At 33.6% G+C, this 20922-nt stretch overlaps 1 protein-coding gene across 1 annotated transcript in view; it reads left to right on the top strand.

Annotated features, from left to right (window-relative positions):
• Positions 1-20922, top strand: part of RYR3 (ryanodine receptor 3) — a 263605-nt gene that overhangs the window by 70944 nt on the left and 171739 nt on the right. Inside the window, exons 4-10 of the mRNA XM_072864265.1 lie at positions 2183-2290; positions 9292-9303; positions 9608-9682; positions 10334-10412; positions 12974-13086; positions 13535-13634; positions 16708-16801. Coding sequence (XP_072720366.1) covers positions 2183-2290; positions 9292-9303; positions 9608-9682; positions 10334-10412; positions 12974-13086; positions 13535-13634; positions 16708-16801 — 581 coding nt within the window. The remainder of the gene's footprint in view (positions 1-2182; positions 2291-9291; positions 9304-9607; positions 9683-10333; positions 10413-12973; positions 13087-13534; positions 13635-16707; positions 16802-20922) is intronic.

Raw genomic sequence — 20922 nt, 5'->3', positions numbered from 1 at the left:
GCAAGGGCTACAACAATTTTCAAATCAAAATGTAGCCTATGAAGCACAAGATCAGTGGCCAGTAAAACAGATGGAAGTTCTTCTGTTCAGTTGGTAGGTGTTGGATAATACTGATTATGCCATATTCAGTTTGGAGTGGGACTAAGTGCCAGAGGTAGTCTGATGCTGATTAGAACTATACTACCAGCTATGGGTTTTTTTCCCAGATAAAATTCCAGTTTAGTTTCTGAATTTAAGTGCCATGTTGAAAATAGAAAGATGTTAGAAAGATTGTTGTTGTTTTTTTTTTAAATTCAAATGTACTTCAAGGGCAGCGTGGCTTACTACATACTTAAAACATCTTAATAAAATGGATGCTGTATTATTCACCACAGGATGACAACAGAAAAATATCTGGGTTTTTTGCTTGGTTTTTTTTTGTTTGTTTTGGGTTTTTGTTTGGTTTTTTGTTTTAATAATGATGTGGTATATTTGCCTGCAATTACAGGCAGTAAAGTAATGGGTGAAGTATTACTCAGAGGTTTTGTTTACCTGACTGGTTCATTGGGAAGTAGAGACTACTTAATGTTGTATAGATTTTTATGTTCATAGCAATAAAATATTTTAAATAAGTCTGGAAAGACTTTACTAACAGATGTGAGACACAAAATCTAACCTAGTTTTGTTTGTAATTCATTTCACTGAGAAATGACATTACCTTTCTGTGTCTGGTTATATGAGAGGCCTTGAATGTAACCTATTAAAGAGTAAACTTTCAGTTACAGTCTTTGTGCACGTGTGTGCATGTATATGGGTGCTACATACACACACACACACACATATATATGTTTAGTATGAGTTAATATAACAGAGTATGTTGTGTGCGTGTGTACACAGATGCAGTTAATGAATGCTAAAAAAAATAGTACCCCATAGTGGAGATGAATATTACAGTTTAAGTTGTTCCTGTTGCAGTTAATGAAATTATGAACTACTTACTATTTACAATTATTTAGTCACATAAGAAAGACGCAAGAGGTCACTTTACCTCAATAATATATGTAACAATTATCTCTCTCTCTCTCTCTAATGTATGCAATTTCAATGTCAAGTCTTTGGCCTGAAAGACTTTTCCAAAATGTGTTTGAAAACAAACAAACAAACAAACACACACACACACACACACACACACACACAGAAAAAGAAGTGCATATCAACTTTAAAGCTCATTCATAGCCGTGATCTAGGTCATAAATCAGAGGATGCTGAATCGTTGACGTTGGAAAGGACCTATGGAGATCATCAAGTCCAACCCCTCTGTTCAGAGTGGGTTCAGCCAGAGCAGGTTGTTCAGGATGCTGTCCAGTCAGGGTTTGAATATCTCCAAGGACTGAGACTCCACAACCTCTCTGGGCAACCTGTTCCAGTGCTTAGCATGCTCACAGTAAAAAAGGGTTTTTTTCTCATGTTTAAATAGAACTTCCTGTATTTCAATTTGTGTCAATTTCCTCTTGTCCTTTCACTGGGTACCACTGCATAGGGTCTGGCTCTGTCTTCTTTGTACTTTCCTGTCACATATTTATATACATTGGTGATTCCCCTTGACACTTTTTTCCTTGGACGCATCTTTCCTTGGACACATCAATGCCAATAAATTGAAAAAAAGTCTGCTGTTCTTGAAGTGAATGTAAGTTTAATGTTTCAAATCCAGCAGACATATTGATCCAACAATTGAGAAGATCTCCTAAAGTAGTTCATATCCTTATAAGATTCTGAATCTTTGCCATTTAGTGACAGCTAAATGTTCAGTGTTCATAGTGTCAACCTTATACATCAAATAAGATCATACACCTTCTCTTCTGTTTTGTCAATGACATTAGAGAACAAATACAATGTTCATGGTGTCATTCTAAAAGGCAGGAAAGCAGTAATATGTAGAGAAACACATTTTGCTTTTGAACCTGAATATGTTTCATTTTACTGTGAGGAATACAGCGCTAGGAAAAGTAAAGTTACTGCACTGACAAATTATGAAGAATGGACTTCTATATTTTTCATACAGGGAAATAGCATGTATCTCAAAAACAGATGACTAAACATTAAGTATGGATTTTAAAATTAAAATGCATGTTCAAGCACAGTTTTCATCCTGTTTCACCTGCTCTGATGATCTGCTCTTACACTGTTTAATTTATTTTTACAGTATGTTCCTCCGGACCTTTGCATCTGTAATTTCGTCCTTGAACAGTCCTTATCTGTCAGAGCCCTTCAAGAAATGCTGGCCAACACAGAGGATAATGCTAGTGAAGGGGTAAGTAAATTGACATCAAATAATATTAAATTTCTGAATATGGCTTGTTCTCATTTCTTTCCTTGCTCCAGGATTTTCTAGGAGAGGGGCCCCTTGTCATAGTAGATTCTTCAGTTTTCCTGTTTTCCTGGGACTTTATTGCTACACTACTATAATCATATTCATTTCTCTTTAGCATTGAGGAACAGGTGCAGTTAGTCTTTTGAAAGATTTACAAACCCCAGAAACATCATCTTCAGAGATCATTTATTACCATCAGTCCAGAACTGGATTCATTATTTTTGACAAATAAAAAATAATAATAATAATAAAAATAATCCAGAACTGGATACATTATTTATTATTGACAAAGTTACTTAAGAACTTTTGATGTATTTTTCATAGAACTTCTAAGCTATTTGTTTGGCAAAAGGTGATGGTGTTATAAGTAAAAAATATGCCTAATCCAAACCCCAGATACAGATTTGCCTGTATTTTCAATGATCTGCATGAACAATGATAATTTTTCAATGATCAGCTGAACCTCATTGCTAGCTGTTGAGACGAGACAGAGTTACCTCTCATCTACACACTAGTACTTCCGGAAGTTTTAGAAGTTACACTTGCTGTTGCATCTGTGAATTGCTTCTAAGTAGGTAATTTAGGTAAATGGCCTAGTTCTATATGCTTAGGTAGAGCTTGTGTTTCTCCTGAAAGTAAATGAAATTGACCTGTGGTATCCACTCAGTTGGTCACTGCTCTGTTATATTCATGTGTAAAAGTTTTAGGAATTTAAAATAAAATATGATATCACCTTTATTTTTTTCTTCTATTCAGTGAACAACTGAAATAAAAAGAAAAACTGGAAATGCCACTTCTTAATATATGGGGTGAAGTATTATTAACAAATTAATATTAAATAAGACTTTACAACGTTTATTTGTTATGACAGATTCCATAATTGCTTTCTGGTGCCATGAAAACCACAAAACTTGTGTAAATAAAAATCTTCTGCATTTCACTCTCACTTAGAGTTAAATCTGGTAGTAGTCACATGTATGTCTCTTAAAGTTGATTAAAGTCTTGAATTTGTTGCGTGCAACCTCAGTGCATTGATGTTTACCATACTTCTCAGATTTTTGCTGCCTGATCAGATCATCTTGCTATTATCTTCTATGATGCTGTGCTTTAATTGATTTCCTAGCATAGTCCAAAAGCCTGGGTGGAAGACTTATCTTAATTTGATTGCTTTGACCCTAACTCTCCAATTTCAGCTGAGTTGAACTGAATTGAACTTTTATTCTCTTACGAACAGAGCATAATAAAACTCTATGGCTTTACTTATTTTATGAGACTAAATGGCAACTAATTACGATGCAAATAATCTGCAGAACTAGATAGTCTATCACTTTTCATTTTTATTTTATGTAGAACCAGAAAACTCATATTTTCTTTGAGTTGTAATTTTTATTTTATTGTACTTACACACAGAGTTAAGACTGTCACATTAAGTAAAAGGAAAAATGAGTACCTGAGGAAGAAACCAAACATAAAAATACAAGTAATCTCAGTATTACCTAAAGAAATTTACTTAAGGATAACATTTAACTATAAATTTTTTTTGTCAAATTTAAATTTATGCTGAATTTGTTTAATGATGAGAGACTTCTTTTGATTTCTTTCTGGGATTCATATACTGTGCATGCAACTTTAGTGCTTTTTTCCTTTTTTAGTGCAATCCTAGAAAATAAAATAGAATAATATGAGGGGAATTTTATGATTTAAGTAAATATCCTAGAAGGGAGAATCAAAAGGTTGTTTTATTTAGTTGAGTCTAATTTTTTGAATGTCATATCCATCTATGCAAAAGTGATACATTCAAAATGCGTATTATTTTTCTAAAGATGAAAATGGCTATAGAATAAATTTTTTATTTTTTTCTCTTGAATTATAAATTGCCATTCATTCTGCAGTCTCTTCATTGTTGTGCAACAATTCACGTTTTTAAAACACTTTTCAATTTTATCTATTTCTAAATATCTATTTTTATTTTTCAAAAAGATAGAAGTAAAGGTGCTCAAATATATATATCTTAGTTTATAAAATTTTAATTTGAAATCAAACAATTGCCAAAGCGTTATATCACCCCAAAGAAACTAACACTAATTATGGCACTTGCCCTTTTTTTTTTTTTAATTAATTAATTGCTGCAAGAATTCAAGGAGCTATGGAGTCTTTTATTTCTGAAGGAAGAAATTACACTTTGCAAGATGGCTTCTCAATTATATAAAATTATAAAGGTGTTCAGAATGCTTCTGGATTAAAACTCCTCATGATTTCATGCAGATCAGTAAATATTAAAAGACTCAAAACTAGGATTTGTTTTTATCTGAATAACATGGCTGCAGAATTGAAATGTTAAAAAATGAAGAAAAGGTTGCTATTTAAGAATGATTGCCAAGAAAGAGTGAAACTTTAGAGTTTTATGCTTTCACAATTTTATAATGCCATCTTCAGTATCTACCTTTCATTCTGTTAAAGAATATTCTGTAAGCTTGTTTCTGTTGTACTTTATGTGTGGAAATCATATCAGTTCAATTAGGAGATATATATATTCAGGACATGTAGCACCAAGGTATGTAAACCTTATTCATATAGAAATGTATGTATGCACGCATAGAGGGAGCATTCTTACTGTCTCTTTTATGCTCTTTTAATCCTCTAAAGTAGGCACAGTTCAGCAGGCTAAAATAATGAGATGCATTTTGTATTATAATCAATGGATAGTTGCCATAAGTCTATAGGAGTGCAGTTTAGGATAAACTACACAGTGTCTTAAAATGCCCTAAGGTATTGTATACATTGTGAACACTGTTTGCATAGTATACATGGTGGAATAAAGTAATTTCTAATGAGGTATTTTCTTATGTATTGAGAGAATTGTTGCAGATTCATATATTTAATACTCAAAACTTCAGTGATAGTAGTCCACTAGATGTCCATCAGGTTGTTGTTTCAAATGCATGAAAACAATGATTTTATTATTTTATTTACTATTTTTAAAATTTCTTTCATAGTACAGTATTAAAGTTGAACTATGGTAGTAAGTGATACATCAGCATAAATAGCAAAATAGGGTAACTTTGTATATTGAGAAATTCTTGAATACATCTCAGGAATTAACTCTTTTGTACCTAATTGGGAAAGCATCTAAATAGTGTATAGATTAAATGATATAAACATGAAATTATCAGATACAAATTTTGGCCTTCACCATAATAATCAATTATTATTATAGTTTATAAATCAAAATCCCTTAAATATTTTCTGTCTTTTTTATATCTTACAAATTAAGAGAGAAATACGATAGTGAAATAACAAATATGGATTCTATTTCAAAAATATGTTAGCTTGAAAAGATAAAGGGAAATAAATTGATGTCTTATGATCACCAATTGTTTTAATTCCCTATTAATTTATCATTCTTGTAGCCGTCTTTCTTGTTTAGATTGCATGGGAATGAGATGTGTGCTATAGAAAGACTGCGTATTATATGTACTCATATAGAAAGACTTCAGTATTTCACTTAACGTTTTCTCATCACATGCTGCTATTTGATTCACAGGTGTTGAATTCGTCCTTATTTTTTACCTTTTGAGAAGTAGAAGAACCTTTATTTTTCTCTGTAACTTAGTGGCAGGATAACCACAGCCTACTGGCTTATTCTGCACTCCAGGTCTTTAACAGGCCCATGTCATGGCACTACTCAGGGAAGCTGGAGTTCTGCTCTGTCACTTCCGATCTTGCAATGTCAGCCTTTCCATACATGGTTTTCAGACCTCATTGTTATTGACCTCTTGTTTTCCACTGTTTTCTCCAGTTTAAAGTGTAATTTTTGATTTTTTGCAATTACATTGCTTTCTAGAAAACGGAACTCTTGATGAAAAAAACATTTGCTTAGGGAAAGTAAGATTGATTTAAACACTTCTAGGACTCCTAAGATATAACACAATTTTTAGTATTTCCATAATATTCACCCAAAAACTTAGCCAAAAGATTTAATCTGAGATTACTAGTAATATATGAATATTTATATTTGGGTTTGGCAGTAGAGGACAAATAATCTTTTCAGTAAAAATGATCATACTGTTGCTTTGGGGGCAGTGGACAATAAAAAAGAAAATGTAGTCTGTTGTGCCATATTTATTTCGAAACTACCTTGCCCTGCATTTATTTTGAAGCTGGGTACCATCAACTGGGGAAATTGTAATAGGAACACAGCAGTTTGTATAAATGGCAAGGATGAAATAAAAAATGAAAACCTGAACAATAATGCAAGAAACTTTCTTCCTGGACCACAAGGATTTGTTATATTCAGAGAAGGTGGACTCTTAATTAGCTTCTGTCAACAAGCTGTTGGTAAAATGGATGGGTTATTTTTTAAGTTACAATTAACTGATTCTGTTTTGAGACACATGTCATAACGACTGATCAAGTTAAATATTTTGTATTATGAGGCACTATCTTTAGCACCATGAAAGCAAATTGATATGGTAATAAGTAATTTCTAAACTAGATTTCAGAAAAAGCTATTTTTGAGGTGAATAATACAAAATGCTTTCTTTTAATAGTTATTATTTATGTAGAGAAAAATGACAGCATGAAAAGTAGGAATGCACATCTTAAAATGTTCATTTACATTCTGTTCTCAATATAAAGGCATTGCTAATAATAGAATTTGGCTTCGTATAATTAACATTAATCTTTCAGTGGTTCCATCAGTCTATCATTCCATTGAATGGTTTGCTTTCCATATTGAATTTAGTTTGGAATACAGTTCTGCTGTTAGTTTCAGATTTTTCTAGAGGAAGAACATAGCTTATTTGATTTTGGGGTTTTGTTGTTTTGGTTTTTTTTTTTTTTATGAGTCAGCCTTAAAATTACAAGTGATTCACTTAAAAGCTTTCAGTAAAAAAATAGCATGAGGTGTGTTATTGCTTGTTCTTGGTATGCCTATATTTGTTACAAACTGACTACATGTAATTTTATTCTGACAACCTGTCTATAATTACAGTTGATTTTGCTGTTAAGGTTTTCTTTGTTGATTTTTTAAAAAGTTCTAATTTATAAAAGAATTATTATGTACACTGTTACATGACGTTTTTCTGGTTTTCTTCCCCAAGCAGTGATAAGTTCCTGCAGGTTATATTATTAAAACCATTTTTTATGGATGACATATTTTGGAGGAGCTCTTGGTATTTTTTTATTTATTGTTTCTGATCAGCCTTTTATAATGATATCTAAAAGTATGCTCTGTTCTCTGAATGACCAATGATAACTATCTTATATTTGTCTCCAATTTTTTCCAATAATCTAACACATTTTCTATGTGGGTCCAAAATCATTATCCATGAGTTTGGGTTTTTTTAGTTTGCTACTGGGTGTACTGACAGATTTTACATAATTGTATGGATCATATTATGAAAGAGATTATACATAGTATCTATATAATTCTGAGAAATTTATCAAAAAAATTTACTACATAAAATTACATAAGACTGTCTGCTATCTGTTAACAGCATTAAGTTCCAGCGTAACCAGGTCCCAAATCCCTATTTGGTAATGTCTTTGTTATTAGCTTGAAAAATAGAAGTAGAATTTTTATTTTATTGCAGTTGTAATAAAAGACCTCTGCTGAATGGCTTTTAGATTTTTATTCCTTCTGTTTGGACAAATAACATTTCATTTTTAATCCTTTGAATTAGTATTAAGTATTCTATATGTCAAGCTACAGAATGTAGTAGTGTCCTCAGCTTGATGTCTTCTAAGTTGGGGTTCTGTAGAATGCAAGTTGTACATAGCTTGTAAACCTATTGACCTAATTGGTAATTTAACTAATATATTGTTCATAGAGTGCAAAATCATTTGCCTACACATGTATAACCGTTATTTGAGTTCCTGGAACTACCTTTAATTATCTTAGTCCCTTCCACATGGATCCAGGGAAAAGAACTGACCTCAAAGGCAGTCCTTTCTACAATATGTAATGTACTAGAGATGACGCCTGTTCTAAAGTTATATTTTGGGGAATCATCTTTCATATTTAATGGTTGCCTGAGCACACCTGAAACAAGAAGACTATAAAGTAAATGCTCTTTTAAATGGAAAAAAAGCTCTGTGTGTGTGAGAACAGTTTCAAGCAATTACATGAGAAGTTAGATATTCTTAAATCAGCAATTTCTAACTTGTTATCAGGATCCTGATGTTGGACCTTTTATTATTACTCAAGACTTACCAGGGCAAATGTTATGATCTGGACTGAGAGAAAAAAAGGAAGTACAATGTTGCCCACCATAGTATAATTAGTATTAACAATAATAATGATATCCATAATTCTGCAAAATTTGGACATCACTTTCCTAAAAAAGTGCTTCATACAATCTGGGATCAAGGATCTAAAAAAAAAAAAAAAAAAAATCTTAGTTTCAGTGGAAAGCACCACAATAAATCAAGAATTTAATTTCTTGGTCATATTATTTACTTAAGTTTAAATAGGCTTGTTATTTATAAATAACTAGGAAATAAGATGGGAGATATGGAAAAAGGCTGAGAGAGGCAGGCTTGAAAACCTGTAAAGCTTGTTGTCTGTTGTTCCATAGGTAACTTTCTTGTTAAGATTCTTCCCTTGGAATTTATTTTCTTCTGGTCACCAAAAGGAGCTCAAAAGATATGTGTTAAATTCTCTAAAGGAAGTGTATGGAAAATCCAGTTTTGCCTCTCCCTGATCTTGTCATAAATGTCCATATTTGAAATTAATAACTGTGTTTGGTTGAAATTATGGATGCAGTTGCTTTAATGAATCTGGTAAATGCTTAAAATAACATTAATCCTAGCAAGTAGATATCCTTAGTATGTGCTTAAAGTATTCTGAGCAATAGGTGTGTTTCTCCTCTTTTAGATTTCAGCTTGTGTATGTATATATATACTTATTTTATTATTATTTTTTTAATGCCTCTGAGAAGTTTATAAGAAAGGTAAGTAGTATCTTATTTAATTTAAAACATTTTTTTGAAAATGCTGTGTTTTTACTTAATTATAATAAAAATTAGGTCACAATAAGAGTCTGACGAAGAACAACGTCTGTTCCCTTGGCAGATATTTGGCTATTGCTGTAGCTACTTCATTATTATGATTTTTGCCCAGCATACGCATTTGACAATTTGCTTGAATATTTGCACTTATTACTTGAACTGTAGTAGCTCTTCCTCTTGTTACATAATTCTAATTGTAGTCCACGCAGTACAGTGGAGTTCTGACCTTCTCTGTCATGTTCTGTAGGCAGCTCAAGGGGGTGGTCACAGAACCCTGCTGTATGGCCATGCTATACTACTTCGACATTCGTTTAGTGAAATGGTAAGTGAAAGAGCACTTGCACAGAATGAGTAACATGAAATTCAAATAACTGTCTTTTTATCAAAATAAAAAATATGTAAATTTGAAGAATGTTCTTTCTAAGTTCTCTTCTGTACTAGATAAAAAAATTTGAATAGCTTATGGTTTCTCAACACAATGGAAGTGGCCCTTATATTTTAAATTCAGATTCTTCAATCCATTTCACTCAGAAATGTAGCTGAAAATCTCCTTTAGCCATGGATTACTTCTGTGTCCCTAAGGAATCCATTTTAATGATAATTCCATTAACCAGTTGCTGCTATCGCAAATGAATTTGTTGTGATATGTATTATTTTGTACATCATATTTTATAAGATAAGGTGTTCCTTAACAGTAACGCTGTAATAAGATGTTTGCCTGTTCCTATCTGATGAACTATGTGAAACTTTGGAAGGTAGGAGCTAAATTGCGCAGAGAAATATGTGCTGAAGTGGAAAAGGATTTTGATGTTTTAAAGTCAGGAAGAGCTTGTATACAACTAACATCATGCTTAACCAATATTAAAAAATTAAGCACAGACTGATAGTAAGATGGAGTAATGTGAATGTCTTAATTTGGCATATGTGTTAATACAGTTGGTTTTTTGTTTTCAATAACTTCACTGTTTTGCAGTATTTGACATGTTTAACATCATCAAGATCCCAGACGGATAAACTTGCATTTGATGTGGGACTACGAGAAAATGCAGCAGGTATGGCAAGTTATTTTTGAAGTAAAATGTGTCACACGTTTCTGTTTTTAGAAGAGGCATTGAGATTAATGGCACTGCAAGCTTATGAATATCATGTTTATGTGTTCATTAGAAATAAGATGACTGAAAGTAAATGATGACTGTCAATACTGATGACTTTCAGTAAATTAACTGACTTCGTGTAAGAATGTGAGAGTGCCTTGCAATTAAACCGAGTTACCACAACTGCAGTAACACTGGTGATAATGGTCAAAGTAAAAAATTTCCGTTGAATAAAATAAATTTGATGCATTTGTTTTCTATTTGTATGGTTTGGCACTTTCAATACAATTACAGTACAGCAAAGCTGTATATCAGTGCATTCACAATATACATTGTAACCATGCAACAAAAGAAGTATGCAACTTGTAATGCAGGAAAACAGAAAAAATGTAGTTAGCACATTGCTAAAAGAGCTGAAGAAAAATAAAAGCATAAAATGGAGCAAAATAATAATGGGACAGAGTGGAAGAGATAAGACGCAAACAAGAAATGATGAGAAAGCTTTAAAATCTAATTAATACATTTCTGGGAGTACTGCCAGTAACAGTGCTGCTGACAGAAATATAGTAAAAAAAATAAAAAAAGAAAAATTGTGCTTCCATGAAATCACATATAAATTATGAGATGCCACTGGGACCTATGTTAAAAGAATTTAAAAGCAACTCAGCCACAAAGAGAGACAAATAGGTTTACGTGCTGCTGTATACATAGTATTAATGGTTACTGAAAGTGATGAGTACTCATCAGAAAGTAACAGGTGACCCTGTAGTACCAAGACCAAGACATACAACTTGAAGGGAAAATATAAGTACCTGTATACACACCTCATTAATGTGAAACTTCAACTAAACAAATGCCAGTTGTATTAATATAAAGCTGTGCTTTCTATTGTCTTTTCATTATTTTGAAAAGAAATTAAAATCAAAATGGGCTAATTGATGATGGAGGGGCACTGCCAATGTAGGTGTTAAAATGTTTGTTGACCATTATCTTTGAAACTTCCTTTTCAGGCGACTGATTATCTACATGACCTTCTGTTTTGAATTAAAAGTTTGTCTTTCAGTTGTTTGTAGCCATACAGAAGATGGTCTCAGACGGATATTAGCAGCCTGTTACTTGATTATATCTTTGGTTGCTGCCTGAGATGGAGACCATTTTCTTTAGGCATGTTGATAAAGGGAATGTATGTGTTCTATCTCTCTGAAAATAGTTTCAGTGAAATCTGTCTTTATAAGTTTATAGTTTTTTTCAGAGTTATTGTGCATGTGTCTGCTTGTGTCCATGAGATTTTGTAACAAATATCTGTAGTTGTCTCATATTGGTATTTGCTTAACTGTACATATACAAAAAGACCCTTGTACACATAGGTAAGATATAAAAAGCAACACATAAAAGGAATGCTTAGTTGCGTTTCTGCAGAGAGGATTTTGATAACTACTGCATGCTTATAAACCTCATAAACTGAACACCATAACATCACTTCCCCTTGCCCTACTCCCCCACCCTGAAACCGTCCTATTGAATCAATTCCAGCTTCAGGAAGTATTCTTCACCTAGCAGGTATTGAGTGAAAAGCCACTGGATGTTTAAAATTATTATCTTTTAAAGATTTAGCACTTTACACTTTTACTTTCAGGGATGTAACTTTTATTTATTGTCTTCTTTATAATTCATTTCATAACCTTAAAATTTTGTTTTAAGGAAGTTCTAAATGAGATTTCTTAGTTGATCAAATGGATTTTTATGCTTTGTCTTATGCTACCAATTTTGCTTTTGTTTAATTTTCTCCCACTTTGCATTGCCCAGTGAGAAAGCTGTATTTAACTCATTTTCTTCAGGGTCTTAACTAAACCCTGAAGGGTGTGACATTGTGGAATGAATTAGGTAATCTTCCCAGAATCGGGGGGTGTGTGTGTGCAAAGTAATCTGGAATCTTATATTTGATGGGTAGGAAATGTTCTATGGTTGTCATCCTTAGGCTTGGCTATCCTGTAGTCATATGGTCTGTAGTGCTAATGAAACTGCTCCCAGAACTGATATTTGTAGTGTAGCAATATTGTAAAGTTATGGAGTATTTGTTTCAAAATTCTGTATTCTACAACATAAATGTAGCAGAGTGGAAATGATACAGAAGATTGTGAATTAAATATGAACATTAAACAAAAGAAGACACAAAAGGTGATAATTAAGAGTGAGGTAGCTGTCAGCAATTTACCGGCAGTGAGAGCCTTGAAGGGAGGGCAGTTCTGAGCAGTGTTTTGTAAGTGGTTAGTTGCTTTAAAAAAGCATGAAAAGAGAAATATCAGCTTCAGTGATGACAAAGATTGGTTGACAAAAAGTTTCAAGGAAAAAGAAAAAATTCAAATGGATTGAAAAGAGGAATGAGGTGGTTTTATAAGGTGAATGTCTTATAAGACACAGTTCTTTGTTATGTTATTTCAATGTTGTATAAAGATATCCTTAAATTTCTTGGGAGTTGTCCGTTTTGTATACCCTTGATAAGTATCTCTGTCCTTTAGGTGAGGCATGCTGGTGGACAATACACCCTGCTTCTAAACAAAGGTCAGAAGGAGAAAAAGTTCGAATAGGTGATGATCTTATCCTGGTCAGTGTGTCCTCTGAAAGATACCTGGTAGGTTTGTTTGTTTAGTAAGTGAATACACGGTGGGAAAATACAAAGTGCTGTGAGGAGTTGGGGAAAATGGTTGGGATTCTTATGGAAGAAATTATTTCTAATCTAGGAAATAATGCCTGGTTGTAATGCACTTTTTTTTCTCAGTGAAAGGTTTTCACCGCCTTGAACAAGACTGTTTCCATGCCTTTATCCCAAGGTGTACTTCAGTATTCTCCATCTTGGGAAGTTTTTATTTCTGTAACTGTGGAAGATTTCTAAGCTGCAGCTGGAGTCTGCTGATTAGTTTTAGAAAAGAGTTAATTTTAAAAGCAAGTGACTACTAATTTTTAAAGAATATTTGTATATTTACTTTATTATGTATTTCTGTTTTGTTGAGAAATTAATATACTAAATATTTTTAAGGGCATAAATTTCACTGTTTCCTGTTACTGTTGTCTTATTTCAGCATCTCTCCATGTCAAATGGAAGTATTCAGGTGGATGCCTCCTTTATGCAGACGCTATGGAATGTACATCCTACATGCTCAGGAAGCAGTATTACAGAAGGTTTGTCATTTTATTTATTTAGAAATGTATATACTTTAGATTACTTTGTATTGCTTTTCAAAAAGAGTGAAAATGAAAAAAAACCACCCTCAGAACATCAAACCAAAGAGCTTAATGAAAATAAAGAAAATTAGTATAGGAGAGAAGAATAACAGAAGGGAAAACAGGGAACTACAGATACATCAGCCGGATTAACTGACGAAAAGTGAAATAAGTGCTGTAACTTTAGAATAGCAAAGCGTAAAAAGCTGCATGAGAAATGAAGACTGAGAGAGCAACAGATGAGTTCATTGTCTTCAGTTTAATTTTGGGGAGTAGGAGCTGCAGAATAACTAAAGCTAGTAAACTTAGATTTGGCATAGGATTTTCAATCACCCTGTAACAGAGATAACAGAAGAGAGACAAAGGTACATGCAAAATGGAAAGCAGGTTTCTCATAGTTCCTATTTCAGTCTCTTAATTGTGTTTTTTAAGGATATTTGCTCAGTGTCCTTTCTGGATCTCACAGCCATGCTTCCTTATTGCCTCTCTATAATAGTCAATGAAAATGAGCTCTCTAAACGCATCTTCTTAATCACGCTTAAATCCCACACCACGTGGTCATGATTTCTTTCTGGGTACTGGACTGCACATTACAACCATGTTTAAGAAGCATCACCTTATTCTGTTTGAGAAATGTCTTGTTCTGTAATGAAAGGCTCATCCACTCAGTAGTGCTCCTTATTTCAATGCCATACTCTGTCATTAACACTGTCATAACAAACATTGTACTTTACCTCTGATGTTCTCTGTTCGAAGCATCAGCTCTCCACATTCATGAATGGTAAATGTCTTTAAGTCAGGATCGTTTTGTATCACTAGGCCCTAAAACTAATCACTTATGATATAATAATATACAGGATCATGGGAAAAAATGGAGCTATAAGGGACCTGAAAGAGACATTGCATTTCCCTGGGATCAGCTATACTAAGTCTTGATAGAAGTAGACTACCCTGTTGCTAAAGACTAACAGTCACTAGGCTTATCTGAACTATGGTTGGGTCCTCCTAACCCCAAGTGGTTTAAATAAGCATCCCACGGTGTCTCTGTGCACTGGCCCATAAGAAACTGGTCTCAGAGTGTTTGTAGGTTTTCAATTTAAGAGCATATGGGATATGGATTTTCCTTGTAATACTTTCTGATAGCTTTTTGTTGCAAGAAGTGTATTATGCTAGAGCTGTATATTTATAAATGGCTGTCTGGTCCCCTGCCATCATGGGTCATAAATAGAATAGAGGTTAATTCTGGAAAAGTCCCTGTGTTCTCAGGTTTCACGGGTAAAACAAAACCAAGCAAACAGAAAATCCATCCTGTAGTAAAATTAAAACCTTGTAACAGATGACAAACATAATGAGCCACATAGAGAGATCAGGAAGATCAGTGGTATATATTAGATTTCTGTAAGTGCAGGGATTTGGCAGCTAAATTTCCTAAGTGCTTACAGAATCACAGAGTGGTTGAGGTTGGAAGAGACCTGGTCCAATCCCCTGCTCAAGCAGGGCCACCTAGAACAGGTTGCCCAGGACTATGTCTAGACAGCTTTTGAGTATCTCCAAGGAAGGAGACTCCACAACCTCTCTGGGCAACCTGTGCCAGTGCTCAGGCACCCTCACAGTGAAAAAGTGTTTCCTGATGTTCAGATGGTCCCTCCTGTGTTTCAGTTTGTGCCCATTGCCTCTGGTCTTGTCACTGAGCACCACTGAAGAGACCCTGACTTTGTCCTCTTTACATTGATGAGATCCCCCCAGAGCCTTCTCTTCTCTAGGTCAAACAGTCCCAGTTCTCTCAGCCTTTCCTCATGTGTGAGGTGCACCAGTCTCTTAATCAGCTTAGTGGCCCTTTGCTGTACTTGGAACCCTTGTACTGTGTAGCTCAGAATTGGACACATAATCCAAAATTTTATAATAAATTAAAAAAAAAGGATAGGGTGGGGTAGGCAGAGAAGTAGGTTTTCTGTGTGTCACTTTTTTCCCAACTACTTAGGCTTAGGTTTAGCTGTATATACGCTTCTCAGAAAGATTGACATGAGGGATGATCATATGTCAAAAGACTTAGCAGCCTAGCTCAAGTTGAATGGGCAGACTGAGAAAGTGGGATTTCCTGAGTCTAAAACTGGACTGGAAGTCGGACAACATACTTTTTGTGATGTTTGAAGTACTTTTGACAGAACATAAATATCAGGAAAATATATATTTTTTGCATTGTTTCTTTGCTTTGACCTTTGTATTAATTGGCAACAGGATAATTGCCAGTTACTGTTTTCCTAATTTACAAATTTATATAGAACTGGCTGCACAGTATGAAAGTTTCCTTCTACCCTTCCTCCTTGGTGTGTGTTTGTTCTTTTAAAAGGCATTAATTTCACTTACAAGGTCAGAACAGTTTGGACTGAGGGTCTGATGAATCATTCTCCTCCTACACCATTTTTTTACTTTATTTTTTTCTGTGAGGCAAAGTGCCTGGTTTTGACCTGTAGTCTTTGTGTTAAATGGGTTGGAAAGTTAGCTTCCATTAACCTTAATCTTCAGAACTGCTAAGTGTTTTTCTGTCCTCTGTCTCCTGCTGCTGTTGTGCAGTTTTGGTTTTGACACAAATTATAAATGTCAGAACAAACTGATGAACTCACCAAATTATTTTGTATTGAGAACATTTCAATTGTATTAAGGGGGAGGAAAGTGTGGTATTATATATTTGATTTGGCTTTTACCTGAAGCATTCGATTTTCAAAACAGTAATTGTTGCAGAAGTTTTTATTTTCCTTTTCTGTCACAGAATCCTAATTTGATTTTCAAATGTTAAGAGATTGCTTTCTTTATCTCTTCATTTTCAGAATAAATATTTTTAACTGAAAAAGATTCTAAAAAATAATATGTTGTCATACTAAATTTGTTGTTCTTGTTTAATTTCAGTTATGAGTGAAAATTTGGAAAACAGATTTCACCTAGGTCTTTTGAATTTTTAAATTTTTTTTTGAGGGTGTTATTTTCCTATTGTCAATGTTTAAGCTAATGAGTAAATGTGCTGCATCTACAGGGTATCTTCTTGGTGGGCATGTAGTACGTTTTTTCCATGGCCATGATGAGTGTTTGACAATTCCATCTACAGATCAGAATGATTCACAGCACAAGTAAGTGGTAGTGCATTTTTATAAATTTCCTTCTCTCTCTCAAAAAAAAAAAAGGTTGTTGATTGTCAGTTGAATTTTAGGTTAGATAGGTTAAAGACTCTTTACAGCAATCTTTAATTAGGCAGTGATGTTGTTACAAGAAGTTGAGACCTACTAAACAGAAAATCAGTCATGTGTTCTTTTATTGCTGAAATTCAAGTAGTTGATTTCCACTGAGACTTCAGCCTGTTATGTTGTTTGTCTTGAATGTGTACTACTATAAGCAGAGGTAAGTGAGCATTAGCAGGGAAGATGGTAATTTAAAAAAAAAGCCCTAAAAAATCTCTGAAAGCTCAGCCTCTACAATGACTTTCATGTTTTATATATTTTGCACCTTTTTGCAAGTTCTTGCTCTCTCAAATTTTATATAATACATTAAGATAACTAAATCATATTAGGTAGACTAAATCACTTCTGTATTAAACTTAAAGCTACAGTTGTTATATATTATGTTGATTTATTATTTGAATTTAACTTTGCATTTGGCTAATAATCAAAAGCACAGCAAGCTAATCATTTTAATACACAAAAACCACAGCATTAAAAATCATATTCAACAAATGAGATCTCCATACCTGTTGTGGCAAATAAGTTATGGCTTAGGTAATATGATACCACAAGTAACATTCACATATGTAAAGTAAACTTTTCAGCTCTAAATTTTCCATTTTTACATTTCTATGGAGTAAAAATGTCTCCAAAGCCAAAAGAAAACCCAAACTGAACGTCAGAAAACTTCACTTGTTGGTGAATTTTTTTATTGCCGTTCTCTTCATGTGTGTATAGAAAAAGAAGATACAAAATTTGCACTGAGTGTGAAAATGTGCACACCTAGTATAAAAATACTAGTGAAAGTATTAGGATCTAGATACGTTGTGTGGAACAGATGTTGTATTCAGACTAATTTTATAAACAACCAGTCTTAATAAGGTTAGAATAGGTGTCGAACCTTTTCAGTATGTTCAGAAATGCTGTACTTTGCTATTGCTATTACTTGTTTAGAAGTCGGTTATAGTTAAAACAAAAAATAGTTGTGGAGTCCTATTGCCCTGTATGTTTTTCTTCTTAATATATGTTTGGTGTGTATTGTTACTGCCTCAAGCTCTGCTTCCGTTTTTTTACAACTGTGTAAACAAAAGGGTAAAATTAAGAAATGTTTATTTTCTGAGTGAAATCTATGTATTTATATCCCTAAATAGGAGAATAACGTGAATGCTATATTGAACATTTTCAAATGTGTGATAGTGACACAATGTGCCAAAGTTGATGATTTGGAATTGTCCTATCTCTTGGATTTGTGAGCTGCATAATAGACATAAGGCCAAGTTTGTACTGTGTCATAGTCGTAGGAATCACATTTACATTATACAAACCAAAATGAATACATGAAAAAAATAGCAATAGGAACAGTAGAAAGAGCTGTAGAAAATGGTTGTGTTTATTTCCATCTCTTTGATTAATCAGTTCTATGCATTCCATTAGGACTACAGAATAAGCTGTTAGACAAGAGTGATAATTTCTCTTTTCATAAAACAGACATTTAATTTTCCGAAGGTTTCCTTAGAGAATGCTCCTTAACAATTCCCACAGTGACTATTCTCTGCCAAGAATCTTAAGACCTTTTATTACAGGCCAAATGAAAATACAGGGGATGGGCTTATTGAACATCAAAAAGGCAGGCTTCACAAAAACTCGGAATAAGATGGATGGACGGACAGAATCAAGGAGAAGATTAAGAAAATGTTACGTGGATGCTGTTGTGAAAAAGCAGCAATTCTCTTTTACTTGCAGTTTTGTTACTGTAAGAGCAGGTCACTAATGTTAGTACGGTGTTGCATATAGAAAAAGCTGGAAAAGACTTAGAGAATTTAAGTAGTGTAGGAATTTAAGAAGTATAAAAGGTGAACAGAGACGTATCTATGGTATTCCTTCAGTGAAGGAATGGTTGAGTTGGACCAAGGAGAAATGAAGGAGGTCAAAGAGAATGGAAATGAATTATTCGTTTTGAGCTTAGCTAGGAAGAGGTCATTAGAGTCTGCCAAAAGTAACATCAGTAAGGTGAATGGGACCAAAGAGGATCTAGGATGAAAATGGAAAAGAAAAACTCCAGACAGTTGTTGTATATCCAGTATATTCATAGAATCATAGAACAGCCCAGGTTGGAAGGGACCTCGAAAGATCATATTCATAGAGTTTGGAAATGAAGATTAATCGATTGCTAGTTTTTTTGTTGTCATTTTGTATTTTGATTCTAGAGTATCAAAAACATTATTATGGAAGACAAGATGTGTAGGAAATGCTACTACTTTTACTATGAGGAATATATATTCTTACTCTTATGGTGCACAATCATTTTGAAATTTTTGAAATCGCATGTGTGTTCTTAAATGTGACTCCTAAATAACATACAGGTGTAGATCTACAAGTCCATCATCTTATAAAGATACTGGATGCAAATGGTTTGTCACGCTGCATACATCATATTAATATATAGGTTCTGCCTGGAATGTATTAGTGTTGATCAAGAAGCAGAATATCAGATAAATTAAAACCGTAAGTGTTCTTAATAGAAGAAAACTTGTAGACACACTTGCTCAGATAAGAAAACCACAACTTTCATTTCACAAGTTGAGTTCCAGGTCTCATAGTTGCACAAGAACAATGCTAGACAGATGGGGTTTTTTTCCTGTTAACTGTTGAAAAAGGAAAATAATTTGTCAATATGAAAAGCCAATTAAAATTCTGCATTTCAAAATGCTACTTTAATTCAGAACAGACTGTATAACAGCTAGGTTGTGACATTTTTAGGTATGCATGTGCAGCATTCAGTCAAGTTTGCCAGAGCAGGAAGGCAGATTTTAAATTCCCTTGCTGCACATCTTTTCAGATACGTAAGTACAATACAAGGTCCAGCTCCCATGCATGCTAGGGTGGATTAGTCCTGTTCACAGGAATACATGTAAGAAAGTTTTTCATCTTTCAGTAATCATTCATGTCTTGTCATCCAAGCACCAGAATTTGTATAACCTTTCTCATATGTAGTGGATATAGGAAATAAAATGGATAATAGGAGGGGTCTTGATCTGAAACTCAGGATACATAGAAACTTTTTTTTTTTAAATAATAAAAGCCTTTCTCTACTGTACTACTAGATTTGTTTGTTTGTTTTGTGAGGTATAAACAAAAATCCTTTCCTAAGAACCAAATTACAATTTGAACTTTTTTTTTTGTACCTTAATCACATTACGATACAGTCATTTTTCATTCTGCATTATTCTGTGTTTTTCAGTTTGACTGTCTTTATGGTTTGGGGTCAGTTCCAGTTATTTCAATTAAACAAGGACCAGTGGAACTGTTTTCTTCCTCTTTCTTCAACCCTTCTTTCATTTGGGAAAGGGAAGAACAGGTTATATGAATTACCGTTCTTACCTCTGACAAAGCTACAACAAAATTTATCGTTAGAAATTGGTGAAAATATTCAGGAATAAGTGTGAATCAAATAATCTTGCTGAAATGTTCAACCACCCTCCTTTAAGTATCAATAAATAAATATATGAATAGAAAGAACCACTGCCAGAAAAGTTTAGAAATACAAAAAAGGCTGTCTGCTTATATTGCTCTAAGAAAAAGTAAAGAACCCAACAAACCTTCGGAAGTTTGCTGCACTTTTGAAAAGAAGCTAGTGAATCAGTTTGTTTTGCATCTAGAATAATTTTGCTTGTATGTCTGAACCCTTCTCTCTTGCTCAAATTATGAAGGAATGTACTGCAGTATATTACAATTATTAAGAATATTATTTTCTTATTGGTGTCTACCTGGAGGGCTCAGTTTCTGACCATGCTCACAGTTTACACATAGATGTTGTCATGTCACTCTGTCAAATGAAGAAGTAGGCATAGCAAAAAATAGTGTCATTCTCTAGTACTATTTTGTTGTGTGAACAGATTTCTGTACAGTTAAGAGTGCCCACTGAGCGTTTGCTACCAGTAACAAAACATTTCAATTTATTATATAATGATGGTGCAATAAACCCTTACATAGTACAGTATGGAGGACAGCTTGGGAGTCACATTGTGAAAGCA

This window comes from Ciconia boyciana, chromosome 6 (genome assembly GCF_034638445.1).
Source record: "Ciconia boyciana chromosome 6, ASM3463844v1, whole genome shotgun sequence".
Taxonomy (NCBI): domain Eukaryota; kingdom Metazoa; phylum Chordata; class Aves; order Ciconiiformes; family Ciconiidae; genus Ciconia; species Ciconia boyciana.
This window is presented reverse-complemented; position numbering and strand designations above follow the sequence as displayed.